General features: G+C 41.8%; 1 protein-coding gene across 1 annotated transcript in view; it reads left to right on the plus strand.

Annotated features, from left to right (window-relative positions):
- The window catches only part of shank3a (SH3 and multiple ankyrin repeat domains 3a), a 219,495-nt gene that overhangs the window by 39,343 nt on the left and 153,555 nt on the right, over window positions 1-26,597 (plus strand). The window contains exons 4-5 of the mRNA XM_061677680.1: window positions 13,617-13,820; window positions 23,996-24,067. Of these exons, the coding sequence (XP_061533664.1) occupies window positions 13,617-13,820; window positions 23,996-24,067 (276 nt within the window). The remainder of the gene's footprint in view (window positions 1-13,616; window positions 13,821-23,995; window positions 24,068-26,597) is intronic.

Genomic DNA, 26,597 nt, shown 5'->3' on the forward strand with positions numbered 1-26,597 from the left:
CTTTTAGCACCAAGAGATTTTTTCCAAAGTGCCACTTTTTTTTTTCCATTCTCTCATATGATTCCTCCTAAATGAAGTGGTTTACACTCCTCAATAGGGGAAAACATATGATGGAAGTGGTCATTTATGAGAATTTTTTTTTGTTACTATTCCAAGAAAGTCATGTTTTGTTTTGTTTTTTTTCCAAGAAAAAAAGTCATGATATTACAAGAATAGTCAAGTACATGAATACATTGGTAATTTTTTAAAGAAACAGTCAGAATGTTACAAAAATAATGTACTTAAAAATGTTTTAATCTTACAGGAATAGATTTTTTTGGTGGGGAAAAAGTTGTAATCTTAGTTCTTTTTATTGTGTCTTATTGAGAAAAGATTGAATTTTCAAGTAAAAAAAAAAAAATAAAAAAATATTACAACTTAGTTTTTTGGTTATTTTTTCGGACAAAGGTTTGAATTAAACAAAAACATATTTTAAAAAAAATAAACAAAATAAATAAAGAAAACTATTACAGTTACCAAAAGCTACAGTTACCAAAAAACAGCTTTTCAAGAAATACACTTTTTTTTCTAGACAAAAAACCCCCCCAAAATGTTAAGTAAAAAAGTTCTTGCAAAACTAAACCTGTAGTTTTTCATGAAAATACAGACCGTTTTGTGGTTCCCTCGCATGACTTCCACACAGGCAGTGTGGGTTCAATTCCCACTCAGTGATTGTGAATACTGTATATGAGTGTGAATGGGTGTCTCTCTCTATTGCATGTGTGCCTTGTGATTGACTGGCAACCACTCCAGAGTAGTCTTCCTCTTGCCCAAAGTCCGCAGGGTTAGGCTCAAGTTACGTCCCATCGACGAGAGGAGCGCTCCAGAAAATAAATTGGATGGTTGTAGGCTGATACAATAATAAATTCATACTTTATAAGAGAAAGGTAGTCATTTTGTAGGAATATATTTATATATAGTTGTAGGGTAAAAGTAAAAAAAAAAAGTAGGCAAAAAGTACTGACACATTTAACAATGTGCATTCAAAAGTCTGGACATGGTAAAATTAAGTTCACCTGTTGAGGTTATAATTCATTTTAAGTTCATCCTGAATTTTCACCCAAAGCCCAATATCCCTTACTTTTTGTAAGTGGTATATGTTTCGTTATTTGTAACTTTCTTACTTGTGTAATAAGGTGTGAGCAGAGCACTAACGTGCGGTCTCAGCAGGTTGCCAACGTCAGATCTACTTGTCGTAAACTGTCTGGACCTAGACTTAAGCTGCTGCCTAATTATTTGCAACACTCGCTTACGAATTACACAACCAGTTGAAGCACATTCAGCATCACGACACACTTGTCTGTCACGATATTTGTTATTAAATTAACACCCCACTGTGACCATGACAGCTGTGACCAGAGGCTTCAAGTTCTGTGGCGACCGATGCTAGTGCTAACACAACAGGTGTCCTGGCTGGTCCACCAATATTATAGACCAGTGTTTCTCACACTTTGCCACCAAAATGACTACTTTTTGAATACATTTTGGATGTCTAAGCTGTCATAACACCTTCTTAAACCTTATTTCAGGCAGTGTCTAAGGATTAATATAGTTCCATTTGGTAGGTTTCTACTAGTCAGGAAACGAACAGAAGCATTCTGGATGTACAACATACTTCAGCTCTCTTTCAGCTTGTTTAGAGAGTCCTATAAGAAGGCTGTTTTAGTAATCTAACTGCTCGTGATAATGCATGGATAAGCCTCTCTGAGTCAGGTTTAGACAGTAAACATTTGTTTTAGATGTTAAAGGGCTTATGGTGGGTTTGGTTTAATGTGGATATTAAAGTTTAGGTCTGAGTCCATGGTTACCCCTAGATTTCTTACCTAGGTTTTCTGATTTAGAGTAGTAGTGACTGTTGAGCCTTTCTCTTTTTGTAGGCCCAAGACACTGAAATCAGGCTTGTCTGAGTTCAGTTGAAGTTGTTGTGCATCCAGTCGGTGATATTGGAAACAGTGCCGAAGACGGTCCAATTGGCCATATTCACCTGCATACATTATTATTGCCTAGTAACTGGATGAGGGCAGCATGTAAAGATTGAACAAAAAGAGTCCTAGGATGGACCCCTGGGTGACCCCACAAGTCACTGCCATTTGGTCTGACCAACAGTTTCTGATTTTAACAAAGTACATTTTGAACCATTTTAGGGCAGGACCAGAAAACCTACACAGTCCTTTAACCTCTGTAACAATATCACATGATCAACTGCGTCACATGCAGCACTCAAATCAAGAAGGACTGAGATTGAGACTACTTGTATCAGTGTTCAGACAGATGTCATTCTTGATAAGAATTAGTGTGCAGTTTTTTTTCCCCCCCAACATATTTTTGCTATACTTGTACTGCCTGGTACTGCTTTTATTAAGCGTTGCATTGTAATCTTTGTCACCTATCATGCACAACTTGAACCATCCACTTTCCTTGACAAAATGCCACTTTAAAAATAAATTAAACTTTGGCTTTAAGTGTCAAAGGAGCATGATATATTCTTCATCCTGTGCGGCTGTGATGGGCGAGGGGGCGTGGGTGGGATGGGGGTTGTGGTTGAAAGTCCACCCTCAGCATTTTCGTTGTAAAGTATACTGTATGTTCAAGCGGTGTTTTTCAAGGTGTCCGAATCTCGGTGCAAGGCCATTAATCTAAGTTAATTGAATCAATGCAGTTTCCACTACCTTGTCTCAGGGGTGCAGATGTTAACCCTTTGGTGTAGTCGGCCAGAGAGAGAGAGCAACTGTACGCCTTTTAATTTCAGTCAAGCGTGTTTGTTTGCGTTTATTAAAGCGATGCGATTTCTCAGTGAACCGTTCAGCTCGAATGCATTGTACGAGCGCCAGAAGGGGTCTGGCTGCATCATTGTTCTTCTGCAAGATGATTGTGCAGATGATGATGATGATGATGATAACGAATGGAAGGCACACTGTGCTGTATTAATTTGTCTGCAGCCAGATGTGTCACCCATGACATTTTGTCCATTACAGCAAAGTTCACGTCTGGCGAGATGTGATCAAAGGGGAACATCGGACGGCTGTTAACAGTGTCACGAGTCACAATCTGATTTGTGATGCTGGTGCAAATTCCTTTCAATACACTTTTAAAAGCCAAGATTTCCTATTCAGGTACTAGAGCATGCTCTGACTTACATACAACAAATTGTGGTTCCATAGCCGCCGTTGGAATTCCGTTATAAACCGAGGATCCCCTAGTACTATTTTGTGTCACCAAAACATGATGTCTTTTTTTTTTCTTGAAAAATCGTTTCCCTGGGTGGGTTTGTTTGCTTTTATTTTTTATTTTTCCTGAACTTTTGTGCGCCGTGTTACAAAGAGTAGGGCATGTGAAATGGAACCAGCCAGGGTGGGATTATCGGGGCAGAAAGGGGGTCAAGAGGGTGCAGGGACACCCAAGCTCGGAGCCCCCCCCTCCCAGGATCAATCTATCCAGTTGTCCACCAATTGATTGAATTGATTAGGAAAGCCACACACCTGCCTGTATAAGACCTTACAACTCACACTGCATGTCAGAGCAAATGAGAATCATGAGGTCAAAGGAACTGCCTGAAGAGCTCAGAGACAGAATTGTGGCAAGGCACAGATCTGGCCAACGTTATAAAAAAAATGTCTGCTGAACTTAAGGTTCCTAAGAGGACAGTGGCCTCCATAATCCTTAAATGAAAGACGTTTGTGACGACCAGAATCAGAATCATCTTTATTTGCCAAGTATGTCCAAAAAACACACAAGGAATTTGTCTCCGGTAGTTGGAGCCACTCTAGTACGACAACAGACAGTCAATTTACAGAACACTTTGGAGACAGAAATACATTGACAAAAAAAGAAAACAGTCACTGAGCAGTAAAGGGTTGCTAGTTATCTGGTAATGCTGGTACATTTTTTTTTTTTTGACAATTGTGCAAAAAGATGCAGAGTCCTCTAGCACTTAGAGCAGTTCGAATGACTAATATTGCAATAGTCCAGTGCAATGACCAATGTGCAAAGGGCGCTGAGACTTCAAGGAGTGTATGCGGTTTAAAGTGACGAGTAGTGCGATAATCTGGGACAATGTTGGTTGTGCAAATGTTACAGATACTCCTCAATCAATGTGCAAATGGAGCAGATGCTACTCTGGCATGAGTGGCCAGTATATGCAAATAGAGTGCAGCATGGCGAGACAACTACAGTGAGTGCACAAGTAATACATAATTGGCCCCACAGAAATGTGACAACGAACTCAAGTCAAAAAATGCCAGCATGTTGTAATGGAATTGTAGGTCAGGTGTTTAAGAAGTTGATCGCAATGGGGAAGAAGCTGTTGGAATGTCTACTAGCTCTAGTTTGCATTGATCGGTAGCGCCTACCTGAGGGAAGGAGCTGGAAGAGCTGGTGACCGGGGTGCGGAGGGCCCGAGAGGATTTTGCACGCCCTTGTCTTAGTTCTGGCAGCGTGCAAGTCCTCAATGGTGGGTAGGGGGGTACCGATAATCCTTTCAGCAGTCTTGATTGTCCGTTGCAGTCGGAGGTTGTCCTTTTTTGTAGCAGCACCAAACCAGACTGTGATGGAAGAACACAGGACTGATTCGATGACCGCTGTGTAGAACTGTCTCAGAACTGACCGCTGTGTAGAACTGTCTCTTGGTCGCCCACACGGCCAACAACTGTGGCGAAGGATGCCTCCTGAAGTCCACGATCATCTCTACAGTCTTGAGCGTTTTCAGCTCCAGGTTGTGTCAGCCGCACCACAGCTCCAGCCGCTCCACTACCTGTCGATATGCAGACTCGTCACCTGATGCTGCGTGTGAATGAGGTGGCCTTCCCCAGCCTGACCTGCTGTGTCCTGCCTGTCAGAAAGCTGAAAATCCACTGGCAGATGGCAGGTGAGACGCTGAGCTGGAGAAGCTTGGATGAAAGGAGTTCAGGGATGATGGTGTTGAACGCTGAGCTGAAACTGTCCTTTTCAAATCTGCAGTAGAAGGTATTCAAGTCGTTGGCTAGTGTGTTATTGTTCTCAGCTTGGGGGGATCGTCGCTTGTAATTAGTCAGCGATTGGAATACATGCCAGACTGATTTAGAGTCGTTTGCGCTAAACTGTTTTTCCAACTTTGCTGCATAGTTCCTCTTTGCAATGTCCAATCCTTCCTCGAGCTGGCCGTCCGGCCAAATTGAACAATTGGGGGAGAAGAGCCTTGGTGAGAGAGGTAAAGAAGAACCCAAAGATCACTGTGGCTAAACACCAGAGATGCTGTCGGGAGATGGGAGAAAGTTGTAGAAAGTCAAACATCACTGCAGCTCTCCACCAGTCGGGGCTTTATGGCAGAGTGGCCCAATGGAAGCCTCTCCCGCATGTAGTTTGCTAAAAAACACCTGAAGGACTGCAAGATGATGAGACATAAGATTCTCTGGTCTGATAAGACCAAGATAGAACTTTTTGGCCTTAATTCTTGGCGGTATGTGTGGATAAAACCAGGCACTGCTCATCACCTGTCCAATAGAGTCCCAACAGTGAAGCATGGTGGTGGCAGCATCATGGTGTGGGGGTGTTTTTCAGCTGCAGGGACAGGACGACTGGTTGCAATTGAGGGAAAGATGAATGCGGCCAAGTACAGGGATATCCTTAATAATATAAATAATAACAAAGGAGTGGCTTCAGAACAACTCCGTGACTGTTCTTGAATGGCCCACCCAGAACCCTGACTTAAACCCAATTGAGCATCTCTGGAGAGACCTGAAAATGACTGTCCACCAATGTTCACCATCCAACCTGACAGAACTGGAGAGGATCTGCAAGGAGGAATGGTAGATGATCCCCAAATCCAGGTCTGAAAAACTTGTTGCATCATTCCCAAAAAGACTCATGGCTGTATAAGCTCAAAAGGGTGCTTCTACTAAATACTGAGCAAAGGGTCTGAATACTTATGGCTTTGTTTCTTTTTTAATAAATCTGCAACAATTTCAACAAATCTCTTTTTCTGTCAATATGGGGTGCTGTGTGAACATTAATGACGGAAAAAAATAACTTAAATGATTTTAGGAAATGGCTGCAATATAACAAAGTGTGTAATATTTAAGGGGGTCTGAATAATTTCCGTACCCACTGTACATATTCCATCCATCCATCCATTTTCTGAGCCGCTTGTCCTCGCTAGGGTCGCGGATAATGTTAAATAATAATGATGTTAATAACAAATCTTTGCTTGTAACATTGCGACTGTATTCTTGCAAGATGACAACTTTAACAGAGGGTCCTCTGTTTACGACGGCAACAGCATTTCGAGGTTAAGGATGTAGTGAAGTACAACCCCAATTCCAATGAAGTTGGGACGTTGTGTTAAACAAATAAAAACAGAATACAATGATTTGCAAATCATGTTCGACCTATATTTAATTAAATACACTGCAAAGATGATACATTTAATGTTCAAACTGATAAACTTTATTGTTTTTAGTAAATAATCATAAACTTAGAATTTTATGGCTGCAACACGTTCCAAAAAAGCTGGGACAGGGTCATGTTTACCACTGTGTTACATCACCTTTTGTTTTAACAACATTCAATAAACGTTTGGGAACTGAGGACACTAATTGTTGAAGCTGATGCTGGCTTTTGAACTTTGCGTCCATAACAGTCCTGATGGTTCTTTTCCTCTTTGGCCAGGAGGACACGACGTCCACAATTTCCAAAAACAATTTGAAATGTGGACTCGTCGGACCACGGAGCACTTTTCCACTTTGCATCAGTCCATCTTAGATGAGCTCGGGCCCAGAGAAGCTGGAGGTGTTTCTGGGTGTTGTTGATAAATGGCTATTGCTTTGCATAGTAGAGTTTGAAGTTGCACTTACGGATGTAGCGCCGAACTGTATTTACTGACATTGGTTTTCTCAAGTGTTCCTAAGCCCATGTGGTGATATACTTTACACATTGATGTCGGTTTTTGATGCAGTGCCGCCTGAGGGATCGAACGTCACGGGCATTCAATTTTGGTTTTTGGCCTTGCCGCTTACATGCAGTGATTCCTCCAGATTCTCTGAACCTTTGGATGATATTATGGACCGTAGATGATGAAATGAAGAAGAAGAAGAGGTGGAAACGGGTTCTTCGGCAGGAAGAGAAGAGGAAAGCACAGAGCCTAGAACTGAATGTATGGACATTGAATGTTGGTGCTATGACAGGAAAATCTCAGGAGTTGGTTGACATGATGATTAGGAGAAAGTTTGGTATGTTGTGTGTCCAGGAGACCAGGTGGAAAGGCAGTAAGGCTATAAGTTTAGAGGCAGGGTTTAATTATTTTACCATGGTGTAGATGGGAAGAGAAATGGAGTCGGGGTTATTTTAAAAGAAGAGTTGGTTAAGAATGTCTTGGAAGTGAAAAGAGTATCAGATCGAGTGATGAGACTGAAACTTGAACTTGAGGGTGTTATGTATAATGTGATTAGTGGCTATGCCCCACAGGTAGAATGTGACCTAGAGGTGAAAGAGAAATTCTGCAAGGAGCTAGACGAAGTAGTTCTGAGCATCCCAGACAGAGAGAGAATCATGATTGGTGCAGATTGTAATGGACATGTTGGTGAAGGAAACAAGGGTGATGAAGAAGTGATGGGTAAGTAAGGCATCCAGGAAAGGAACTTGGAGGGACAGATGGTGGTAGACTTTACAAAAAGGATGGAACTAGCTGTAGTGAACACTTTTTTCTAGAAGAGGCACGAACATAGTGTGACCTACAAGAGCGGAGGTAGAAGCACGCAGGTGGATTAGATTTTGTGCAGACGATGTAATCTGACAGAGGTTACTGACTGACTGTAAGGTAGTGGTAGGGGAGAGTGTGGCTAGACAGCATAGGATGGTGGTGTGTAAAATGACTCTGGTGGTGGGGAGGAAGATTAGGAAGACAAAGGCAGAGCAGAGAACCATGTGGTGGAAGCTGAGACAGTGTTGTGCAGCTTTTCGTGAAGAGGTGAGACAGGCTCTCGGTGGACAGGAGGAGCTTCCAGAAGACTGGACCACTACAGCCAAGGTGATAAGAGAGGCAGGCGGGCGGGTTCTTGGTGTATCTTCTGGCAGGAAAGGAGAGAAGGAGACTTGGTGGTGGAACCTCACAGTACAGGAAATCATACAAGGAAAAAGGTTAGCTAAGAAGAAGTGGGACACTGAGAGGACCGAGGAGAGGCGAAAGGAATACCTTGAGATGCGACATAGGGACAAGGTAGAGGTGGCAAAGGCCACACAAGAGGCATATGATGACATGTATGCCAGGTTGGACACAAAAGAAGGAGAAAATGATCTATACAGGTTGGATAGACAGACGGGGAGAGAGATGGGAGTGATGTGCAGCAGGTTAGGTTGATTAAGGATAGGGATGGAAATATGTTGACTGGTGCCAGTAGTGTGCTAGATAGATGGAAAGAATACTTTGTGGAATTGATGAATGAGGAAAATCAGAGAGAAGGGAGAGTAGAAGAGGCAAGTGTGGTGGACCAGGAAGTGGCAATGATTAGTAAGGGCGAAGTTAGAAAGACATTAAAGAGGATGAAAAATGGAAAGGCAGTGGGTCCTGATGACATTCCTGTGGAGGTATGGAAGCATCTAGGAGAGGTGGCTGTGGAGTTTTTAACCAACTTGTTCAATAGAATTCTAGTGGGTGAGAAGATGCCTGAGGAATGGAGCAAAGGTGTGTTGGTGCCCATTTTTAAAAACAATGGTGATGTGCAGAGCTGTGGGAACTACAGAGAAATAAAGTTGATGAGCCCCACAATGAAGTTATGGGAAAGAGTAGTGGAGGCTAGACTTAGGACAGAAGTGAGTATTTGCGAACAACAGTATGGTTTCATGCCTCGAAAGAGTACCACAGATGCATTATTTGCATTGAGGATGTTGATGGAAAAGAACAGAGGTCAGAAGGAGCTACATTCTGTCTTTGTAGATCTAGACAAAGCCTATGATAGAGTACCCAGAGAGGAACAGTGGTACTGCATGCGGAGGTCTGGAGTGGCAGAGAAGTATTTTAGAATAATACAGGACCTGTACGAGGGCAGCAGATCAGTGGTGAGGTGTGCTGTAGGTGTGACAGACGAATTTAAGGTGGAGGTGCCAGGCAAGAGAGCTAGAGGAAGACCAAAGAGAAGGTTGATGGATGTCGGGAGGAAAGACATGAGGGCAGTTGGTGTTCGAGAGGAGGATGCAGGAGATAGGATGACGCGCTGTGGCGACCCCTAAAGGGACAAGCTGAAAGGAAAAGAAGAAGATGATGAAATCCCTAAATTCCTTGCAATTGTATGTTGAGGAACATTGTCTTTAAACTGTTCGACTATTTTCTCACGCACTTGTTCACAAAGAGGTGAACCTCGCCCCAGCTTTGCTTGTGAATGACGGACCAATTCACGGAAGCTCATTTTATACCCAATCATGGCACCCACCTGTTCCCAATAAGCCTGTTCACCTGTGGAATGTTTCAAACAGGTGTTTGATGAGCATTCCTCCACTTTCTCAGTCTTTTTTGCCACCTGTCCCAGCTTTTTTGGAACGTGTTGCAGCCATGAAATTCAAAGTTAATGATTATTTGCTAAAAACAATAAAGTTTATAAGTTTGACCATTAACTATCTTGTCTTTGTAGTGTATTCAATTAAATATATGTCGAACATGATTTGCAAATCATTGTATTCTGTTTTTATTTGTTTAACACAATGTCCCAACTTCATTGGTATTGGTTTGTAGTTCATTTGGAAAACACCGCTTTGCGACAATCCCTAATCATTCCTTCCACAGTCAGTTAGTTGGCCTAAAGTGCACTGAATGAAGTCTCGTGAATGAAATGAAACCCTTGTCTATGGACTAACGGCTTCACTAATGGATTAAAGGTGAAACGTAGGTATGGCAGGGGCTTTAACGATAGTTCAGACATAAAACATTTCAAAGTTACGAACAGTATAAGAATACGCCGTCACGTTCAGTTACTACCTTACTTACTGTTTTTCCATTTGATTGTTTTATCTTTATGGCCAATAAGTGTTTTTCATCCGCATATTAACTCTCATTCTGACTTTGCTACAACTGCATTAGTGTTCGATAGCGACAAGCAATGGCACATTTGGATTTTTGTACAAATTCTAGTTACTTTCCCACCTTTGGAACGCCGTGGTAAACGGATTTAAAAGAGCGCCTCCCTACCATGAAAGAACAGTGTTTAGCTGTGCTAGCTATCCAGCTGCAGCTCATAGCTGGTGTGGCGCAAGATAGCTTAGTGCGTAGGTTCCCTCTGTAGTTCCTGAGGAGACGGGAAGGCAGGGAGAATGGGTACTGTTCGACATGGCCCTGGAGATGGATAAAAAACACAGCAGGATGACATCACCAGCAAGCGGTCGGTAGAGTCGAACTCTATGCCGATACCACTAATTGACAAAAGATTACAACTTCTCAATCTTGAGCCTCGTGATAACACATCTTTTTTCTTGTAACGTTACAACTGCATACAGGTGGTTCTGTACACTCGGATGGGAGCTGATCGCTCTTACTTTCTTTCTTTGTTTTAGTGAAGCAGACAATTTGAATCTCAGGAAGTATGCCCTTCAGGTAAAACATGTTGGAGGGTTTCTGTATATTATTTCCCGAAGATTTATGAAGAGACGGTGCTTAACAACTGTATTAGACCAGATCCCTGTATAATGCCACAGATGATCTAAATCAACAACATCATTGGTATTTTGGAATCGGGAGGTACTTTTCGATCACCTTGTAGTGCTCAACTTTTCTGGTAAACCAATATGCTGTCCTTTTCAGCAAATAAGCAGTCACTTTGTCTTGCCTTTGGACGCCAGCCCAAAATAAAATGCAGTCAGTGTGTCTGATAGCCATTGCCTAGCCGTAGGTAAAAATCACAACAGCAAAAGGAGTGACCTGAATTGTCCCCTTCAGGACTCTTGTATCCGTCCTTTTCCAGTCACACGCTCCCAAGTATTAATTTGCGCGTATGTCATGCGGCCAATATGGAGTCATAGCGCTGCGTTAGAGTCATTACCCTCCATCATCTCAACACTCTTATCGTCTTTCTTTTCTTCACGTGACAATGCACTGTCTGCTGCTCATTGCGGACCCCCCTTTCCGTGCCTTCCGTGCCTTCTGTGGCTTTGCAGATACTGCAGCAGAGTCCTCCTCTTCCAAGCACCACCCTTGATTGCGTAAGCACATAACAATGTGTCCTAATTAGCAGGTGCGTGTTGTGAATTTCAAATACGCCGTGACATAATTGTGTGTCATTGTGCGTTTGTTTTCATTAGGTACAACCCTTAGCACTTAGCGATCGTGTGCGGGCCTCTGATGTGTATGTCCCACTTAAGTAACCCTATTTAACCAACTGTACAGCCTGGAGAATGATAACCCGGAGCGTGCTCATTCTGTTTATTCGTATGCGTCTGCGCAGTGCCCACCTCAACGTCACAGTTTGTTGCTTTTGATTGGAGGCGCAGAAAGTGTGCAGATAGCAACACTTGTGTTCAGAATGAGTCCCTAACAACTATAGAGTAACCTTTAAAGTAAGTTTGTTGTTTTCTGTGCTGTTCAATTGTGTGGTGAGTGTAGGATATGCCCAATAGACCTTTTCACACGTATTTCTGTTTGGCAGAAGATAAACTTTTCCGCTAGCAAACACACAATTCTATGTTATTAGACCAAGGCAGAGCGATTGAGAAAGCAGAGTAAATGGCTTGAATTGAATTGATTTTCGTCTTCTCCTCTACTGCCGTACTTTGAATGTGGACTGTATCCACTGAAAATAAGTTGTTTTTGTTGTCGCGGCAAACGGTGACCTTGTGCGTCTCACAACAACAGCGTTCCGTCCTCCCGTCCTCTCAGCCCATGCACAATAAATGGGTTCGTGGACAGCGCGCTGCATGTTGCTAAGTGCAATGTGAAAAGGCCTTTGACCCCCGATTAGTTGCAGTTCGGCGGTTGCAAGTTCATTTGGGTGGTAAAAAAGAATCCACTAGCGATTGACGTCCACACACAAAATATTTTGCATTTGTTTATAAATGCCACAAGATGGGGATAAAGCACTTTTTTTCTGTTAGACACCGCTGTGGCCTGACTAAATGTAACTCCTCCTCTCAGTTCAATATAGAATCAGAAGCCGAATCATATTTATTTGCCAAGTATGTCCAAAAAACACACAAGAAATTTGTCTCCGGTAATTGGAGCCGCTCTAGTACAACAACAGACAGTCAATTGACAGAGAACACTTTTGGGACATAAAGACTTTTTTTTTGGACAATTGTGCAAAAAGATGCAGAGTCCTGTAGCACTTAGAGCAGTTCAAATGACTCATATTGCAATAGTCCGGTGCAATGACCATTGTGCAAAGGGCGCCGAGACTTTATAGGTGCTTGGCACAAGCTAATCTCTTAGCTAGCTCACAGTGGTTGGGACTCACTTAATGAGATGATCAGAAGCCACCTTTTCCCTCATGTACCTGTCATTCAGTGACCTGCAGTTTATCACCTACTCTGCTATACGATCATCTTTCACTGCTGCTCCTAATTGAAGCAGAAAAGCAGGACTTTGATATTTAAAATAATAAATAAGTGTAGAAGAGAAGGGAGGAGGATTGACGAAGAGGGCAATGTCACAGCCGGGTGACTCTCCGCCGGCGTGTGAACTAGTCTGACACGTCGGGACACTGATTAGCACGCGGGGCACGACTGAGCATGTAAACAACGCCGTGACAGGAGGATGAAAGCGAGGGAGTGAGTCAGCACTGCTCATCAAACATCGCCACGGTGGGCAAGGCCGCCGAAGTGGAGCTGACAATTTCTTTCTAGTGTAATTGAACACCTTATATACACGAAAACTGGTCTGCTTTTGCATCTTATTTTGCACGGTGAGCAATGGGGAAACCACTATGATTTGCAAATTGACTTGGTAGCGCCGCTCGTATTGTTTTGAAAAGTCAGCCCCTGAAGCCAGTTTCACTTAGCAACGTGAAAGTTGGTAGTCATGTCTATCATGAGTAGACCCACAAAAAAGTCTCAAAAACCCATGTTATAAAAAAACAGAAAGTCTGCCATTTTGGGTTTAAGCCGCAATTCTTTGGTCTTTTTTGCCATTTCTTCCAGGGATCCTTCAAAGAAAAACTCATCCAAGAGATTTGGTCTGATTGCTATACATTTTTAACCACGTACACTAGATGGATGGATGACACTAAATTATCCAAAATGTTTGTTTTTGTCGTCAGGTGTGGGTGGATCACTCGCCATGTGGTGTGGGCGGATGACTCACCATAAAACCTGTAACTCTAATTTAGTGCCTCCTGGAAGTCTTTCAAAATTCAGCCCCCAAAACCAGTTTCACTTAGCAGCATAAAAAATTGGTGGGCATGTCTATCATGAGTAGACCCACAAAAAAAGTCTCATGAACCCATGCTCCAAAAGACACAGGACGTCTGACATTTTGGTTTGAAACTGCAATTTTATGGCCTTTTTGACCATTTCCAGGAGCACGTTCCACCTACGTGTCAGGCTTTCTTTCTTTAAAATTCATCATGTGTAATCTGGGAAGAAAAAAAAATATGACACATGTGACTGACCCTCTCCCTTGGTTCCTGCAGAAATGCATGAAATTCAACGTGGACGCTCCCATCTGGCGCTCCAAGCAGCGGATCCTGTGCACGCTCAACCAGAGCCTGAAGGACGTGCTCAACTATGGCCTGTTCCAGCCGGCATACAACGGCAAGGCTGGCAAGTTTCTGGATGAGGAGAGACAGCTGAGGGAATACCCCTTCCCATCCATCGCTCCTGTACCTTATCTGGAGGTAGGCCACACGCCACATGTTTATGGATGACGCTTTACGAGCAGGTTGAGCGGCTGTGAATGCACAACAGAAAAGTAACATTGGATTGTTCGCACGGATAAAAAGCAGAGATGGGCAAATTAAAACGATACTGTACTGACTTACTGAAAAAGAATAAACTCAATAGCGAGAAAATTGAGAGAACAAGAAGCAAAATGTTAATGTTTTTGTCATCATTGTTAGTAAATGACGATGCAGCGTTACGTTTTTGGATGTTAAAAAAATAAAGACAAAATAAATTAATTCAAAGAGGCAATTGTCTCGGAAAATATTACCATACAAATGTAGCCAGATTAAAAACTATTACGTAAAAAATAAATGAAATCATCTTGTTTTTTTTGTTTTTTTTAGATTTGCAAAAGATATTTTATCCACTCTATTTTGAAATCTCATTTAATTGCAATACTATTTTACCAATATGAATATATGTTAGTGTACATTTAATTTAACATTTTTTAATGGACATTTACACCATTTATATTCATTTTAAGTTTAGATTTAAAAAATGTTAAATTTATCATTTAAAATGCTAAATTTGATTACATTTTGACTGTTTACATTAATGGATACATCGTTTTTTACAATTTTCATCATACTAAATAAGTAAGAATAATATTTTCACAGTCATCAATTTATGTTTTAGATTTTAATGATTTTTGCAGACATGTTTGCAGACATTCTTTCAGCCTTTTAATTTATTATTCCAAGATCTCAAACAGAGTTCTTCACTTCTTTCTATGTCCGTAGTGGAGGTTGAAAAAATAAATACTAGCTTATTTTGACAAAGTAAGGAGTGGAAAGTATAGATTTCTGTTTTCAAATGATGGGGATAAAAGTAAAAAGTCGTCAGAAATAAGTAAAGTACAGATACAATTGGTATAACAAGTCTACACTCCCCTGTTCAAATACCAGGTTTTTGTGATAAAACAAAATGAGCCCAACCGTTTAAAAACTTTCCCCACCATTAATGTGACCTGTAAACTACAATTCAATTGTAATACAAATTATAGGTCACATTATCAGTGGAAAAAGTTTTTAAATCATTCATCTTGGTCTCATTTTTATATCACAAAAACCTGACAATTGAACACGGTGTGTACACTTTTTATATTAATACCTGACAAATCTACTGAAGTAACAAATTAAATGTTTAAGTCTAATATATCCCCACTAATGGTATATGGGATGCATGCCGGTACTTTTCCATCCCGCCATATGTCCATCAACGAGAGCAGCGACTGTGGCGTCTCAGTCCGAATCCCAGTGCTCATCCATCACAACGGAAAACTGTATAACGACGTGTCATGACTGCGGCATAAAAACGTCACACGCTTTTCTGACTGGCCGTCTCGCTCTCTGCTCTTTTTTTACAACCAAAGCTGAAATAAAGATGAATGTCACGCCCTCCTCCTTTGGAATATAGCGCGATCGTATAATTATTCACAATGATTATTACTCATAGTGGTCTCGGCTTGTATTGGAAATTATGAAGTCGTTAAGGCCAAAGCCTTCCGGTCCCCTTACAATCAGCGAGTAATTCACTATATTATTATTATTATTATTATTATAATTGAAAGCCATTATTTATATTCATAGTTTTTTTTCATTTTGTTTTATTGTCTTATACAATCTTTTATTCACATGGCTTTTATACAGTGGCTAGTTAGAATTAATTATCAATTTTTAAAATATTATTTACTAGCCATCGCCATATATTACTTTAATAAAGTGTCATGTTTTATTTAAAGCAATTTATTGAGAATATATTACTATTATTATTATTATTTAACAGTAATAAAAATAGTAATTTGTTTATTTATTAGATATTGTCTTCATTTTCTTTTTAATTGTTATTATTATATACTATTGTTTCCAAACATATACAGTATATTTATATATATATATATATATATATATATATATATATATATATATATATATATATATATATATAAATAATGTGTGTGCGGAGTTCTACACCCTGTGAGGGAAGGACAGGACAAGATAGAACAGGACAAGGACAGGAGAAGAAGCATGCAGGACAAGGGTCGTGAACCCGACTGTGCAACTGAAGTGTGGTGGCATTAATTATGTGAATTATAAAAGTCTACAGTACCAAAGTATAAGTGAGGGGATACACACGTGATTTGCCTATTCATGAGTTATTTGTCGCAGTAAGCGCGTGACCCCACACCCAGTGAAAGAGTCCTTGGGGTGTCTGCGGATACATGCAAGTGAATTTAAACCGTTTTACATGCACAAAGACTGACAGAAGTGTCCTGTAATTGCTGTGGCCACACCGCGGCGGCTGAGGACCTCACCCAATCAATCGAGGTGCGGGATCAGGCCGAGGGGTCCACCCGAGAGCAGCCCAGACACGTCCCACACCAAGGGACCCAGGGCGGTCTGCCGGCCCCACCGAGGCGCTCCGACAACTGGCCACCTGGTGGGGGCCGCAGGGACCCAATGCCTGGGGAGTGTGTAATGCATTTAAAATCCAGGGGGGCAGGAAGGGCAGAGGGGCAGGGCGTACAGACCGGGAAACAGCACAGACGTGCTGAAACCCGATCTGGCACCCACTCCCATACCAGTCCCCCAGGAACCCTTTGGTATGTGTATGTGGTATGTGTATGTGCCTAGATGTGTTTAGTGAGAAAAACTAAAGTTTAGTGAGAAAAATATATACACTGAATGGTGGGAGTGAGTGATTAAGAGGCATGGCTCAAGCAGGTCGGGCCCATGAGGCCGGACAACCACCAACGAAGAGGGCCATCCCTCCCAGACCCGCAGCAGCCACTACCTGGCCCTGAGCGTGGGAGGTGCCCCCGCCCCCAAACCAGGCAAGGAAAAGAACCCCACAGCAGGCCCCACAGCCCACAGGGGACCGCCTGGCTCCCCCACGGAAAGAGGAAGAGGCGACTGCAGCAGGACGCAAGGAACAGAGAGAAGAGGAGGAAGCAGGCCCGAGGAGCGACAGGGGGGCCCCACCAGCAGCCAGAGCAGGGGATCCAGGCGGGTGCCAGCCGGCACCGCCTCAGCACCCACGGAACATGGGCGAGTCACCATCACACCTCCACTATTCCCCAGTAGGTCGCCCCAGTGGTTCCCCCCAACCCCTGAGATCAGGAAGAAGTGAAGAAAAGTCCCGCACCCACAGATTCCGGAACAGTGAATGAGATAACAGGGACAAGAGGAGAAGATCCCCACAGCATGCATGTGTCTTTTCACCACGCAAACGATCTAAAATGTGTGAAAATAAAAGAGAAAAAAGAAAAATAAATGAATATAATAATAATAATAAAACAACAACAATTGTTGCTATCCAATGTATAATTGAATCTCCAAAGCCAAATTTGCAAAGTACTTCAAACAGGAAAACCCAGTTAACTTTATCAAAAGCTTTCTCTGCGTCAAGTTACATGATAATTGCGTTTAGATTTTTACGCTGTGACATGCTTATTAAATTCAACAGACATCTGACATTATTTGTGGAACTTCTACCTTTAATGAAGCCTGTCTGGTCATAGTGGATTATCGACGGAAGTACCTTTTCAAGTCTTGCTGCAAGGGCTTTCGAGATAATCTTGATATCTACATTAATCATTAATACATTAATAAGGGCCGATAATTCACCGGGAGAGTGGGGTCTTTACCTGGCTTTAGTAATAACTTAATTGAAGCTGTGTTCATATAGCTACCAATTCTACCTTTATCCTTTATCTCATTGACTGTTCTGAAAAATAGAGGCGCTAGTATTGGCCAAAAATGTTTAATGAATTCAATAGGGATTCCGTCAGGGCCAGGTGCCTGTCCCGGTTGCATATTTTTTAATGCGTTATGTAATTCTGTGATGGTTAAAGGAACCTCAAGGCTTTCTTTAATTTGTGTATTTAATTGAGGGATGTTTAGATCCTTAATAAAACTTTCAATTTCTTTTTGATCTGGGTTGTTTGAAGATGCCTATAAATTGCTATAAAAATTGTTAAAAAATTTCATTTATTTCTAGCGGTGACTGTGTACAGTTGCCGTTTCAATCTTGAATGGCTGTAATTAATGACCTTTATTGCGCTGAAGTTGGTTTGCAAGGAATTTTCCTGATTTATAATTGTACTCAAAGTTAGAGTATCTTAACTGTTGTTGTCGAAAATCTGTTCGTTTTGATAAGATAACGTCTAACTGATGTTTTGCCTTTTGAAGTTGGTTTCTAAGCGTATCTATCGGATTAATTGCATATTCTTCTGTGAGGTGTTTTATTTTTTCCTCAATTCCTGTTTCCAATTTTTGTTCCGGCTTTTTCTTATACAAAGAATATGATATGATTCGACTTCTCAAAACAGCTTTCCCGGTTTCCCACAACAGAGATGGGGATAGGGTTGGGGAGTCGTTAAATTTCAAAAACTTATCCCATTCCTTCCTCAAAAAAGAATCGAAATCTGGGTACTTCACTAGGGACATATTGAAGCGCCATGTTGGTGGGGTTCCCAAATTTGATTCAACTTTTAGATTGAGAGAAATTGGTGCGTAATCACTGATGATGATTGGATGTATTTTGGGAGTAATTCTTTGAGCTGCCAAATTGTTTGAAATAAAGAAATATATTCTTGAGAAAGAGCAGTGAACTGATGAGAAAAATCTGTATTCTCTTTTTGTGCGGTTTTTCAGCCTCCATATGTCAACGAGACCAAAGTCATCCATATACTGCTCTAGTATATTGGAGCATTGTGGCTGATTACTATTTTTTCGATTTGAGCGATCTATTAGGGGATTTAGTGTTAGGTTAAAATCACCTCCCATAATAATCGTAGAAGTGGCTGACAAGTTTAACAAGTGTGAAAAGAGCATGTGAAAAAGGCTGGATCATCTTTATTTGGAGCGTGTATACATTGACAATTGTATAAAGCTCATTAAATATTGTAGCCTGTATAATTGTATATCGGTCTTCTGGATCTGCTACTGTAGTATTTATTATAAAATGTAGTTTTTTATAGACTAGTATTGAGACTCCTCTTTGTCTACAGTTATAAAAGGCCTAGATAACCTGAGTGAAATTTGAGTCAGAGCCATTTTCCTTCTGACTTAGTAAGGTGGGTTTCTTGTAATAAGAGGAGCTCTGTATTAAATTTAGTGGTATAATCCATAATCTTAATTCTCTTTGCCTGTGATCGAATGGCATTGCCATTCCAAGACACTAATTATAAGTGTGACATATAATGGGTGTGTGTATCATAATTTTAAATAATTTGGTACGATCCATTCTTTGTTGTTGTTGTTTTTTTGACAGTTTTCGGGATGTATTTATTATTTTTTTTGGTATTGTGTTGACGAATGTTATTTAGAGCGGGTGATAGAGATGCTATATTTGAGTACTGCAAAGCCAGGGTACATAGAAGGGTAACAAGTAAACACTGAACACAGGAAATAGTGACAAGGGGATAATATGGTGGTTTGTGGTGCGCAAAAAGAGTTTTGAGCGAGTTGTACATTTAGTGTGTGTGGAAGCAAGCAGAGCAGGAAAGCAGAGCGATAGGAGTGAGGATTCATGCTGGTGGCATGTGTGATTCCATTTTTGTTTATCGAAGCAAAAGTGGAAAAAATGAAACAAAATACAATACATTTTTGACAATTCATAACAACAATAGATCAAAAGAAGTACTTATCTAGAAAAGCCAGGGCGTGACGTTGGCATCACGAAACATTTGGCCGTCGACAACTAACCACGACACATTGTTGATTGACAGATGATTGATTGGATGGAACACGACATAAGGACGTCCAGTACGTTAACATGTATTTTATCTGCACTCCTCGTTTCGATCTTTTTTTTTCTTTCATCGTTGCGTGTGCAAAAAGTGTCCATTCAGCCCCAATGGCCGCCGTCGTGTGTTTTACGAGTGTGAGAACGTTGTGGTGCCGCGCGTGTCATTGATTGACCCGCACTTCCTTCCCCGAGGCGGCGGGCTGACTGACAAGCTGAGATGCGTTCAACACCATTTTTCCATGGAGCGTTTTGCTGGTGTTTACTCGTGTAAAAGACGCTCAGGCTGGATTTACGCTGCAGGTCCAAGTGCACAATTCCCGTTTAATGCCTACAGTGTCACACAAAAGTGAGTACAACCCTCACATAAATATTGTATTCTAGTGTATCTTTTTATGGGACAACACTGAAGAAATTACACTTGGCTACAATGTAGTCAGTCTGCGACTTGTATTCTTCTTTTCCTTTCGGCTTGTCCCTTTAGGGGTCGCCACAGCACGTCATCCTTTTCCATGTAAGCCTATCTCCTGCATCCTCCTCCCGAACACCAACTGCCCTCATGTCTTCCCTCACGCCATCCATCAACGTTCTCTTTGGTCTTCCTCTAGCTCTCTTGCCTGGCAGCTCCATCCTCATCATCCTTCTATCAATATACTCTCTATTTCTCCTCTGGACGTGTCCAAACCATCGAAGTCTGCTCTCTCTAACTTTGTCTCAAAACATCGAACCTTGGCTGTCCCTCTGATGATTTCTAATTTTATCCAACCTGGTCACTAAGAGAGCAAACTTCAACATCTTCATTTCCGCCAACTCCAGCTTTGCTTCCTGTTGTCTCTTCAGTGCCACTGTCGCTAATCCGTACATCATGGCTGGCCTCACCACTGTTTTATAAACTTTCATCCTAGCAGAGACTCTTCTGTCACATAACACACCTGACACCTTCCTTCACCCGTTCCAACCTGCTTGGACCCGTTTCTTCACTTCCTGACCACACTCACCATTGCTCTGGACGGTTGACCCCAAGTATTTAAAGTCCTCCACCCTTGCTATTTCTTTTCCCTGTAGCCTCACTCTCCCCCCACTACCCCTCTCATTCATGCACATATATTCTGTTTTACTTCGGCTAATCTTCATTCCTCTGCTTTCCAGTGCATTCCTCCATCTTTCTAACTGTTCTTCCACCTGCTCCCTGCTTTCACTGCAGATTACAATGTCATCTGCAAACATCATGGTCCACGGGGATTCCAGTCTAACCTCATCTGTCAGCCTATCCATCACCACTGCAAACAGGAAGTGGCCCAGGGCTGATCCCTGATGCAGTCCCACCTCCACCTTAGATTTGTCTGTCACACCTACAGCACACCTCCCCACTGTTCTGCTGCCCTCGTACATGTCCTGTATTATTCTAACATACTTCTCTGCCACTCCAAACTTCCGCATGCAGTACCACAGTTCCTCTCTGGGTACTCTGTCATAGGCTTTCTCTAGATCTACAAAGACACAATGTAGCTCCTTCTGACCTTCTCTGTACTTTTCCATCAACATCCTCAAGGCAAATAAAGCATCTGTGGTACTCTTTCGAGGCATGAAACCATACTGTTGTTCACAAATACTCACTTCTGTCCTAAGTCTTGCCTCCACTACTCTTTCCCATAACTTCATTGTGTGGCTCATCAACTTCATTACTCTATAGTTCCCACAGCTCTTCACATCACCCTTCTTCTTAAAATAGGCACCAGCACACCTTTCCTCCATTTCTCAGGCACCTTGTCACGCGCTAGAATTCTATTGAACAAGGTGGTCGAAAACTCCACAGCCACCTCTCCTAGATGCTTCCATACCTCCACAGGAGTGTCATCAGGACCAACTGCCTTTCCATTGTTCATCCTCTTTAATGCCTTTGTAACTTCCCCCTTACTAATCATTGCCACTTCCTGCTCCACCACACTTGCCTCTTCTACTCTCCCTTCTCTCTCATTTTTCTCATTCATCAACTCCTCGAAGTATTCTTTCCATCTATCTAGCACACTGCTGGCACCAGTCAACATATTTCCATCTCTATCCTTAATCACCCTAACCTGCTGCACATCCTTCCCATCAATATCCCTCTGTCTGGCCAGCCTGTATAGATCATTTTCTCCTTCTTTAGTGTCCAACCTGGCACACATGTCATCACATGCCTCTTGTTTGGCCATTGCCACCTCTACCTTGTCCCTATGTCGCATCTCAAGGTATTCCTTTCGCCTCTCCTCGGTCCTCTCAGTGTCCCACTTCTTCTTAGCTAACCTTTTTCCTTGTATGATTTCCTGTACTGTGAGGTTCCACCACCAAGTCTCCTCTCTCCTTTCCTGCCAGAAGATACACCAAGTACTCTCCTGCCTGCCTCTCTGATCACCTTGGCTGCAGTGGACCAGTCTTCTGGAAGCTCCTCCTGTCCACCGAGAGCCTGTCTCACCTCTTCCCGAAAAGCTGCACAACACTCGTCCTGTCTCAGCTTCCACCACATGGTTCTCTGCTCTGCCTTTGTCTTCCTAATCTTCCTCCCCACCAACAGAGTAATTTTACACACCACCATCCTATGCTGTCTAGCCACACTCTCCCCTACCACTACCTTACAGTCGGTAACCTCCTTCAGATTACATCGTCTGCACAAGATGTAATCCACCTGCGTGCTTCTACCTCCGCTCTTGTAGGTTACCCTATGTTCCTGCCTCTTCTGGAAAAAAGTGTTCACTATAGCCATTTGCATCCTTTTTGCAAAGTCTACCACCACCTGTCCCTCCAAGTTCCTTGCCTGGATGCCGTACTTACCTATCACTTCTTCATCACCCCTATGCCCATTACAATCTGCACCAATCACGACTCTCTCTCGGTCAGGGATGCTCAGAACTACTTCGTCTAGCTCCTTCCAGAATGTTTCTTTCACCTCTAGGTCACATCCTACCTGTGGGGCATAGCCACTAATCACATTATACATAACACCCACAATTTCAAGTTTCAGCCTCATCACTCGATCTGATACTCTTTTCACCTCAAAGACATTCTTAGCCAACTCTTCTTTTAAAATAACCCCAACTCCATTTGTCTTCCCATCTACACCATGGTACAATAATTTAAACCCTGCCCCTAAACTTCTAGCCTTACAGCCTTTCCGCCTGGTCTCCTGGACACACAATATACCAACCTTTCTCCTAATCATCATGTCAACCAACTCCTGAGATTTTCCTGTCATAGTCCCGACATTCAAAGTCCCCACATTCAGTTCTAGGCTCTGTGCTTTCCTCTTCTCTTTCTGCCGAAGAACCCGATTTCCACCTCTTCTTCTTCTTCAACTTCGACCCACAGTAGCTGAATTTCCAACGGCGCCCTGCAGGTTGACGGCGCTGGTGGCGGACGTTGTTAACCCGGGCCACGACTGATCCGGTATGGAATTCTTTGGATGAATTCTCATATTTGTTTGGCAAAGTTTTAAGCCGGATGCCCCTTCTGACGCAACCCTCTGCATTTATCCGGGCTTGGGACCGGCCTACAGTTTGCACTGGCTTGTACCCCCCATAGGGCTGCATTAGTCTGCAACTTGTATAAGAGTGTGAATTTAATGTCCCCTCAAAATAACTCAACACAAAGTCATTAATGTCTAAACTGATGGCAACAAAAGTGAGTACACCCCTAAGTGAAAATGTCTAATTTGGGTGTCAATTTTTAAGGCCACCATTATTTTCCAGCACTGTTTGAACATTAAAATACAGTCATGTAGTACGTGTTTTAGTCCTAAAAAGTAGATGGAATTTTTATACATAAGCCACTGTAAATGTGTGGACAGTTTGAACATTAACACTTAGCTCACATATAGGAACATTTTCATTCAATCTCATGTTTGATATGTAATTCATATTTTGAATGGTTTTTTTTGTGCTTAATTCAGTGATTCTTTCGAGTAGCACTTGAGGGAGTCTGTGTACCGTCAGTGGTTCTATGCTTTCCCTGTAAATTAGATTTACAATGGGTGTTTTTAGGGTGTTTATTTGCGTTGCTTGGTCAGCTGGTGTGTATCCGACGTCCTCCATATACGTATCAGATCTGTGCGTTTACACTGCACGTCGCATTGTAAGAGGCCAATTCTGATCTGAACATAATCCCATTCTATGGATTTTTTTTCCATTTCTGCTGCCATGACACATATTCCAACAGTGCCACGTGATGACAAAAAAAAGAAAAAAATTAATCTGATTTGTTTTACTTGAAACATGCAGCATAAATCCCGCCGATACATTTCATCGTTGATGCTCTATGCAAACAATCCTGAAAGTACTATGTTTTGACAGTTCCCAAGACTGTTGTTGTTTGGTACTATAATGAGTCGCCTCTGTTTGGGTTTCAGTTCCGCTACAAAAGACGTGTCTACACTCAGTCCCACCTGGACGAGAAGCAGCTGTCTAAGCTCCACACAAAGGTAAGAGCACACTACTGTGAATGCGTCAGTCGTCACGGATGTTGGAGCCATTGCGTCTTGCTTTTGCTGTGTTACCACAACTGAGGAAATGCTGCATCAAAAGCAAGCTGCAGGGACGCAACGGTCTCTACACTGACGCCAAGCAACTGCAGAGTTTGTCAATCAATTTTAAATACTCTCCGATCACACCTGAAGTAGCACCAGTCAGGATGGAGGACTAAATTGCTGCGCTTTTCACTTGTTGGCTTTGTGTAGCAATGCTTATTCCAAATGGTTGGACCTCAGTCATGAATGGCGACACAGGAGAGATGTCAACGCACTTCATGGAATCTAACTTCAGCAGACATTTAAGGTTCTGCAAGAGCTGATTTTCTGCATTTGGAATGTAACTTTTAGATTTTTTTTCTTCCAACAGCTGCATTATGGTCAATTCCGAATTTTCATCAGAACATAACACATTTTCCCACGTGCGTTCGAGAGATTTTTTAATGTTTTTTTTACGTAATTTTGAAACAAAGGTTTTACTTTTTGGGTGTAATTTCAAACGGTACGTTTGGTGAAAACACAACACTGCTCATCAGCAAAAAAAAACCTAAAAACAAACTAGAAGCTACATTGAAGCATGGTGGTGGCAACATCAGATTTTTGGGGCTCTTTTTCTACAGCTGGAACTGGGTACTTAGTCAAGGTGAACAGTCATTATGAACAGTTAAAAAATACCAGTCGGTGTTAGCACAAGATCTATACAGGCTTCTGCTCAAAAAATAAAATGACAGGAAAGCCTACTAGAACACCTGAAATGTCCTTGGGGTTAATCACAGGCACTTGAAAGGGCAGGTGTGCACCAACTCCAATTTAAAAGTGAATGTGAATTCGAATGTGAATGTGATTTAATGTGGTTAGAAAAGTACATTATCTCAGTTGCTTATTTGTATCCCCCTCTCGGAAAGATTAGCATTATTTGAATTGATTTGTACAGATTATAGGTCACATTAATGGTTGAAAACATTGTGAAATTGTTTATCTTGGTCTCATTTTTTTTTACATCACATAAACCTGGCATTGGATCTCAGATGTTTAGACTTTATATGTGATCCGTGCATTTATGCCTCAATCACGTTGGCAGATATCCAATATGCATCAAATTTGGAAGAGGCCAGGATCCCATGCATTTTTTTTGTTTGTTTTGTTTTTTTCGATTTACTGTTGAGAACAAAAATATGGGATTGTGTCACCATGCAGTGTAAATCAAGTTTAACAGTCATCATTGCCATTCTGTGCTTTTTGTCTGTGGAAAAAAAAGAGACCTTTACTTAAAGCTCAGTTTGCCCATGAGTCCTGTGTATGTTTATGAGCATACACAGCAGGCGAGGCAATTTTTTATTTATTTTTTTTACTAACAAGATGGGAGCAGAAGTGACGGTAGGACAAACGATGAGAAATATTGACTCTTTGGCGACAACTAGTGGATAGATATTGAACTCAAGACAAGGGCAAGTGTATTTGAATAGAGGAAAAGGGTCATTTTAGTGGTGGCATGGTGGCCGACTGGTTAGAGCGTCTGCCTCACAGTTCTGAGGACCAGGGTTCAATCCCCGGCCCCGCCTGTGTGGAGTTTGCATGTGCTCCCCGTGCCTGCGTGGGTTTTTTCAAGGCACTACGGTTTCCTCCCACATCCCAAAAACATGCATGCTAGGTTGATTGACAACTCTAAATTGCCCGTAGGTGTGAATGTGAGTGCGAATGGTTGTTTGTTCATATGTGCCCTGCGATTTGCTGGCAACCAGTTCAGGGTGTAACCCGATGATAGCTGGGATAGGCTCCAGCACGCCCACGACCCTAGTGAGGAGAAGCGGCTCAAAAAATGGATGGATGGATGGGTCATTTTAGTTCTTCCACCAAGTCACTTGCTAATAATTTGGAATTTTGCTGCCTATAGCTTATTTGTTTTGTAGCCAGCTCCATTAAATTCCCTTAAAAGCGGCATTTTATGAAAGAAAAATGACTCATTAAACTCATTTTCTTCTTCTACTGATGATTACTAAAGAATGGAAAGAGATAGAAACCAACTTTTTTTTCTGTTGAAAGAAGAGAATCCACTCTTTCTTTTGGTAGGTTTGGTGTATATATTATCACAGAGCATAACATTATGTGGGTCTTTTAAGATAAGTCAAAATGCTTTGAAAACGGCTTGCAGTGAATGAGTTAACTGGCCAAGGGGAACACTTTTCAATTGTGAAAAGAAATATATGATATGTCACCCTTAGCATATTGACACTGTGTAATTAGTGACAACGTAATTTATGAGACATCACACGTTTCACTTAGAATTCACTCTCAGGAATTATTTAAATATATTTTTTTGCCTTCCGATACGCTTTCTGAAATTGCTGTGGTAATACATTCAGCAACACAAAGTTACTTAAAAAAAAAAAAAATGAAAGAAAAAGTAGCACTTCTCAACACTTTTTCCCTAATGGAAAAGATCAGCGCTTCAGGCCAATTCCATTCGTGTGACAGCGAGTGTGAT

Source organism: Phycodurus eques, chromosome 5 (assembly GCF_024500275.1).
Source record: "Phycodurus eques isolate BA_2022a chromosome 5, UOR_Pequ_1.1, whole genome shotgun sequence".
NCBI lineage: Eukaryota > Metazoa > Chordata > Actinopteri > Syngnathiformes > Syngnathidae > Phycodurus > Phycodurus eques.